General features: G+C 51.4%; 1 protein-coding gene across 1 annotated transcript; it reads right to left on the bottom strand.

The window, feature by feature from the left end:
* Window positions 1–1746: 1746 nt before the first annotated feature.
* On the bottom strand, window positions 1747–3808 carry LOC109760439 (AAA-ATPase At3g28540). Its single transcript, XM_020319263.4, has 2 exons — window positions 3126–3808; window positions 1747–2916 (listed from the first exon to the last, which is right to left on the bottom strand). Exons 1-2 carry the CDS (start codon window positions 3698–3700, stop codon window positions 1881–1883), a joined length of 1611 nt encoding a protein of 536 aa, XP_020174852.1. The 5' UTR covers window positions 3701–3808; the 3' UTR covers window positions 1747–1880.
* Between the last annotated feature and the right edge of the window lie 3604 nt (window positions 3809–7412).

Raw genomic sequence — 7412 nt, 5'->3', positions numbered from 1 at the left:
TCGCTCAGTCTCTCGGAGATGCTCGTATGGGTAAAATGTACTTGTGTCCGTTCATAGAATGAATGTATGCGCGTATCTATGAACATTTGCGACGTACTGTGTTAAAAAAAGGTTTACCGTTGCTGTTTGATTCGACTTCTCAAAGTTAGAGGATCCGTCCGTCTCTGCTTACTCCTTTGAGGCGTTGACGCCCCGTGGGTCTTGTTGGTTGAGGTCAGGTCTATGAGGAGCCTTTCGTTGACGCCAAACATAAAGGTGACAAGGCGGTCGGCCTCGTGGACGTGAGGTTAGATTACTGAAACGTTGGGACCCCAGATGATACGTCTCGATGCACCGGAACTCTATTACTTTGCTGACATGCATGGACACTTGTAAGTAAATAAATAAGGCGCTCGTGCACCTAAAGCTCGAGCTAATTGACTAGTAGCCCAGTACCCATCAAAGATAGCGACACACATATATTGGCCGGCACAGTTGACAATTTCACCTACTACTCCTGAAGCATACATTGGCTGGCTGAAGTTTGAAATTTGAACCCCTCTTTCGACGTTCAAGTAGCTACGGTTTCAGCCTCATTTTCGAAAAGAGAAAAAAAAATCTATTTACTGCTCACACAAGAGAGGAGCAAGAGGCATGGTGTCCCGAGCTGGACAAGCCATCGCAGTGGCGCCCTCGACGAGACGAGATGCTGATGGTGCAGGCGTAGGGCGGGGGTGTGATTGCCGGTGTGGAAGACGGACAGGGTTTAGACTTTAGAGGGATGGTCGGAGCAAAGAGGGGGACGGCTCGAACATGACGGGGCGGCGAGGCCGGCGGGAGGAAGAAGATGAACACTAGCATGCATCGTGCTTGGGGGGAGAAATTGATTGATTTGGAAAAGGAGAATCAGTTAACTGATGTTTAGGTGATCCCTTATTTTATCAAGTCTCTGCTCTCAAGTACAGTAACCAGCAGACCTCCCTCAACCTCAAGACGGATAATGGTCAGTAGAAGTAGACACTCACACCACTCGCGCCACTGCGTGCTCCGTTGGTCATGACTCTGCGTGTTAGGTGATTGTGAAAAACAGATGTGTGTTGCTTTTTTAAGGGTACATGCGGGTTAGCTGAGACGGCATTGTTCTTGTTATGTTAGCTCTATGAGTATCATCTTAATTGTTTTAATAAAAGCCCGTGACAACGCACGGCATTCTACTAGTTTGTAACTAACATAGGAAAGGTAATCATACACTTAACAGTTTGAGCTAATTAAATAGCCCCATACACACATCAAAGATGGCGACACATATTGGCCGGCACAGTCGATAATTCACCTAATCTACTCCTGAAGCATATAGTATATAGTTAGTGGCTTGCTGTCGTTTGAAATTTCAACGCCTTTTCAACCCTCAAGTAGCAAGGTGCAAGCCTTAAAAGTCTCCCAAAGTCCCAACATTATTTAACGAGCTTTGCAAATCCTCGCGCACCTAAATTATTATTTTTTCGGTCAGTCGATTTCGGCTAGAGAAAGGAGACAACCCGAGAAAGATGGGTGAAGCCAAGGCGAGACGGGGATGATGTGGCTCCGGCGAAGAGCACGACGGAGGCAAGTCCAAGGTTTAACAAATTTGGGTGCGAGGCCTTTTCGTAGCGGCTACGGCTCATATTCGACGGGGTCCGAGTCGAAGAGGGGGGCGAGAGGTAGCGGCTAGGGGAGGAAGGAGATGAACATTGGCCAGGAGAGGAAGTGCATACATGGAATGGCTCGGACAGAATCGGTTGAAATCTATTCAGAGATAAAAAAACCGGCAGAAACCTGAAAAACGTTCTCAGTCGCCTGCTACATAAGCGACCCCTTATTTTGCTCATGCAAGTCTGGTCTGGATTAACTAACAACCTCCCTCAAGAGTCAATCAAGAGAGAGTCGGTAGAACTAGAGACGCTCACACCACTCGCGCCAGTGTGTGCTCCGTTGGTCACGACTTGGCAGGCCTCGCTCTTCTCCTTTTTGGATTTGGATTTTGATGCCACTTTCTCCGTTTCCCTCTTGTCCTCCTCCTCCTCCTTGGCCGCATTCTGCTCGTCGTCTTCGTCGGCGGTCTTTGATTCCTTGTCTTCCTCGGCCGCTTTTCTTTCCTTGAGCTGGTCGATCAGGCGAGCGAGGCAGGCGTCGGCGTCGCGCGCGCTGCGCTTGGACGGCATCAGGCACTCGGCCACGTCCGCCGGCGTCATCTCCACGGCGCGCAGCAGCTCCTCGACGGCCCCGAACAGCGGGTGCGCCTCCACCTCGAGGTAGTTATTCGCCAGCGTCTTGAACGCCTCGAACCCGCAGTAGGACATCTCGATGTGCATGTCCATGCGCCCGCGCCGGATGAGCGCCGGGTCCAGCTTGTCCAGGTGGTTGGTGGTGAAGACGATGATGCGCTCGCCGCTGTGCGCCGACCACAGCCCGTCGATGAAGTTGAGCAGGCCGGACAGCGTGAGGATGTTGAGCCTCTTGCCGCGCGACTTGTCGTAGCCTGCCTCGGCGGCGTCGTCGTGAAACGGTGGCGGCGGCAGCATGGTGGCGCGGCTGCCGGTGAGGTCGAGGGAGCAGTCGATGTCCTCGATGACGATGATGGACTTGCCGGTGGTCTCGATGAAGAGCTTGCGGAGGTCGCTGTTGGTCTCCAGGGTGGTGAGCTCGATGTCGTAGATGTCGTACTTGAGGTAGTTGGCCATGGCGGCGATCATGGTGGACTTGCCCGTCCCCGGCGGGCCGTGGAGGAGGTAGCCGCGCTTCCAGGCCTTGCCGATCCGGCGGTAGTAGTCCCTGCTGTTGCTGAAGTCGTCCAGGTCGTCCTTTATCATCTGCTTCTTGGCCGGGTCCATGGCCAGGGTGTCGAAGGTGGTTGGGTGGTCGAAGTCGATGTAGCTCCACACCTCGTCCCTCCTGGAACTGATAGATCGATTGCCATGGGAGAAGCTAGAATCAGTGATCTTCTGAACCTAAACCAGAGTACGTAATTTCTAGCAAGACGAAAAGAGAAAATGCTTCACATTGCTCTGGATCCATTGCTCATTCAGAACTTCGGATTATCGGATCACAAATGAGAAAAATATATTTAAGAACAAGCTAATTGCAAAGGTAATTGATTGATTACGTACTGGTAGCTGAGCTCCTTCTTGTTGGAGTAGAGCCGGCGAGGACGGTTGCCGAACATGACCTCCTGACCGGCGCGGCGGACGTGCGGCAGGTACTCGTCGACGACGAGCCGCCGGTGCCGCTCGTGGAACGTGAGGCGGCAGCAGCGCCCCGACGCGCGCCACGTCGTCGTCTTCTCCTCGGCCACGGCCGACCACGACATGGTGACGCCCTTGAAGTCGTCCGCCACCACCTGCCCCTCCCGGAGGCTGAGCACGAAGCCGTGGCCCTCGCCGGCGCCCTCCGCGCGCAGCTCCCGCGCCTCCCGCGAGCACACCGCGCTCAGGTACGCCAGCACCTCCGCGTACGCGTCGCTCGACTTCACCTTGCCCTGGTACGAGAAGGAGTACTCCTCCGGCTTGGCCGCGATGTCGATGGTGACGAACGGGTCGAGGAACGGGAGGAGCCGCCGCACGGGCCGCCGGAGGTACTGGTTGAAGTAGGTCCGGACCACCCCGATGCGGGCGCACGTCGCCAGCACCGCCGTCAGGTAGTACCACGCCGACGACCGCAAGTGGTCCAGCACTGCCCCCATCATCTCCGCCTCTGCCTCTCTGCTGCGTTACTCTCTTCAGTCTTCAGTTCATGCCGCGCTTGGTTTGGTGTCTCCCCGTCTTTGGCTATATAGGTCTTGAAACGGAAGAAAGGGACGGATGGTAAGAATGGTGAGAGTGCTAAGAAATTTCTCGGAAATCCACCCCTGGCGTCCTTTTATTTCACAGTCCAGTGACACAATCATTTAAAAAGAATTTCAACCTGTCACTTCCACTTTTATCAGAAATTGTAATTAGCGAATGCTCGCTCCGTGTATCCTGCTCGCGACTAAATCTGCGTCGCTAGTCGCCAAGTGCTAATCTCAGAGCGTCCAAACCGTGCACGAACCGGTGCAAGGAGGCATAACTACATCTCTTCTCCCCTCTACTGTCTATCTCGGAATAATTCCTCCCAGAACTCAATGTCGCAATCAACGCCTCCGCCGCGAGCAATCTCTCTCATGCCACCACTGCCACCTCCGTCGCAAGCTTCTCTAGGCCGTGCCCTCACCTCTTCCCTCAAGATGGACACCACCGCGCCCATGGCATAGGGCCGAGTCATCGCCGCGGTCTCTGTCCCCTCCTCCATCCACAACACATGACGTGACGGGCGGCCCGGTGTGCTGTGTCTGGTGCTTCAACGCTCTAGTGAGGCACATCACATCTATGTTGACACGTCCACATATTTTTGGGCCGACAATTTCACATGTAGAAAGTGTTATGCATTCGAACATTTTTTTTTTTTGCAATTATTTCCCACCCCACTAGATGGCATCTTGTTCATAACACAAAACAGACTTTGCACACATACCGTGTGTGTGTGTGCGCGCGCGCACGCGCGTGCGTGCGTGTTTTGGTTGGTAACTTTGTACATGACAATTGACCTTTTCAACGCTCTTTGTACATGACGAACGTGTCGAGAAACGGAAGGAGCCGCCACACAGGCCACCGGAGGTGTTGGTTGAGATACGTTCAGAGCACCCCGATGGGGGCGCACGTCGCGACAACCGGCGTTAGCTAGAACCATGCCAAGGAGCGGAAGTGGTCGAATGCTCTCCCCATCATGTGTGCCTTCGTGGTGCGTTCCTTTTTTTTGTTCATACTGCGCTTGGTGTCTCCACATCTTTTGTCATATACGGCGAAAAAGGAAGCGACAGAGGTACATATGGTAACAATGGTGTGAGTACAAAGAATTTTCGGAAATCCACCCCTGGCATCCTTTTATTTCACAGTCTAGTGACACAATCATTCGAAAACAATTTCAACCCTTGGCTCCTTTTACCAAAAACTGTAATCAGTGAATGCCCGCTCCGTGTATCCCGCTCGCGACTCAATCTGCGACACTAGTCGTCAAGTGCTAATCTCAGAGCGTCCAAACCGTGCACGAACCGGGCAGCGGTGCAAGGAGGCATGACTACGTCTTTTCTCTCCTCTACTGTCTATCTCAGAATAATTCCTCCTAAAACCCAATGTCGCAATCAACGCCTCAGCCGCGAGCTATCTCTCGCGCGCCACCACCGCCACCTCTGTCGCAAGATTCTCTAGGCCGTGCCCTCACCTCTTCCGTCAAGATGGACACCACCGCGCCTATGGCATAGGGCTAAGTCATCGCCGTAGTCTCTGTCCCCTCCTCCATCCAACAACACATGACGTGACAGACGGCCCGGTGTGTTGTGTCTCGTGCTTCGACGCTCCGGTGAGGCACATCACATCCATGTTGACAAGTCTACACATTTTTGGGCCGACAATTTCACATGTAGAATGTGTTATGCATTCGACATTTTTTTTGTTTTTGCAATTCTTTCCCACCCCACTAGATGGCATCTTGTTCATAACACAAAACAGACTTTGTGCACATACCCCCCCCCTCCCGCGTGTTTTTTTTGGTTGGTAACTTTGTACATGGCAATCGACCTTTTCAACGCTCTTTGTACATGTCGAACGTGTCGAGGAACGGAAGGAGCCGCCACACAGGCCGCATAGGTGCTGGTTGAGATACGTCCAGAGCACCCCGATGAGGGCGCCCGTCGCGACAACCGGCGTTAGGTAGAACCATGCCAAGGAGCAGAAGTGGTCGAACGCTCTCCCCATCGTGTGTGCCTTCGCGGTGCGTTCCTCTTCCTTTGTTCATGCCGCGCTTGGTGTCTCCACGTCTTTTGTCATATACGGCGAAAAAGGAAGCGATAAAGGGACATATGGTAAGAATGGTGTGAGTGCAACTAATTTTCTCAGAAATCCACCCTGGCATCCTTTTATTTCACAGTCTAGTGACACAATCATTCAAAAACAATTTCAACCCTTGGCTCCTTTTATAAAATATTGTAATCAGTGAATGCTCGCTCCGTGTATCCCGCGCACGACTCAGTCTAAGCCACTAGTTGCCCAGCGCTAACCTCAGAGCGTCCAACCTAGTTCACGGACCACGCAACATTGCGAGGAGGAATGACCACATCCTTTCTATCCTCGTGTGTCTATCTTAGAACAGTTCCTCCCAGACCCCGACGCCGCAACCCCCGCCTCCACTGCGAGTTCATCTCTCTCACGTGGCCACCGGCACCTCCGTCGCAAGCATACCTATGTTGCGCTCCCACCTCTGTCGCCAAGCTGTACACCACTGCGTCTGACAGGGCATAGGGCTGAGTTGTTGCGCCCCCACCTCTGTCGCCAAGCTGGACACCACTGCATCGAGAAAGTTCGCCAAGGCATAGGGCTGAGTCGTCGTCACGTTCTTTGTCTCCTCCTCCATCCAACAACACATGACATGGTGGGCGGCCTAGCATGTCGCGCCCTATGCTTCGACGCTCCAATGAGGCACATGTGTGGTCGATGGCCTAATATATGATGTGTGTTCTTTCTCACCATTGTACATACGAGGGGGAGGGGGGTCATCGGAGAAAGCAAGATATGGAAAGTTTATGTACGAGAAACACAAAGTAAGTTTAGATAATGTTTACTTTAAAATTATCGATTGGTAAGTTTGCCAACTTGGCATAAATAGCATGGTTTATCCCTAGCTGGTAAAATTGCATTAATTTTTAGTGGCAACTTATGTACAAGCATAAGGATGATTCATAGGAAGAATGTTAGATATGATGCCCTACAAATTGTCTTAAAGCAGAAATAAAATTATCCACCTTAAGGTACCAGGGATGAGTGAAAGGCGAAGTTTATCCTCGGGTTGTTTACATGTCCAACAATTTTTGCTGATATGCGAGGAGAACCTGCTAGCTCTCATGTCAGTGGGAAGAGCCTTTCTAAGGAGTTACCAAGCAAATGTTTGCACTCTGGGTGCCATGAGTTTCTACTTCCATACCTGATTAGGAATATTCTTAGCCTATGTGGAAACCTGTCTTGGTTGATTGCTACGATTAGCCTCAACATCCTGCAAACAAAGCTTGTAAGTACTTTTATATTGCACTTGCCATTATGAGTGAGATCCCAGCACAAAATATCATTGCTTTCATCCTTGATGAAAGGAGTGTTAATAATAACAGAAGCAGTGGGTTCATAAAAGTGTGGTAGATTAGATCATGATTCACTGTTTTTGGTTAGGTATCCAAAGATCATTTACCTTTACCAGATAGATGAAGTTGGCATCCTGCAAGATAAGATGGTCATACATCGCAGTCTAGGCAGAACAGCAGGGTGAGCTCCATTAATATCATAAAAGGAATGAACTTTTTAATTTAGGCAACATTTTAATAACCGAGGTCCAAA

The sequence above is a fragment of the Aegilops tauschii genome, chromosome 3, assembly GCF_002575655.3.
Source record: "Aegilops tauschii subsp. strangulata cultivar AL8/78 chromosome 3, Aet v6.0, whole genome shotgun sequence".
Classification (NCBI taxonomy): Eukaryota; Viridiplantae; Streptophyta; class Magnoliopsida; order Poales; family Poaceae; genus Aegilops; species Aegilops tauschii.
This window is presented reverse-complemented; position numbering and strand designations above follow the sequence as displayed.

Excerpts from the sequence above, each read along its gene's own strand:
- LOC109760439 (XM_020319263.4), bottom strand. The coding sequence starts at position 3,700 with ATGATGGGGGCAGTGCTGGACCACTTGCGGTCGTCGGCGTGGTACTAC. Across the intron at positions 2,917-3,125 it reads AAGAAGGAGCTCAGCTACCA|TTCCAGGAGGGACGAGGTGT; the intron begins GTACGTAATCAA and ends TCGATCTATCAG.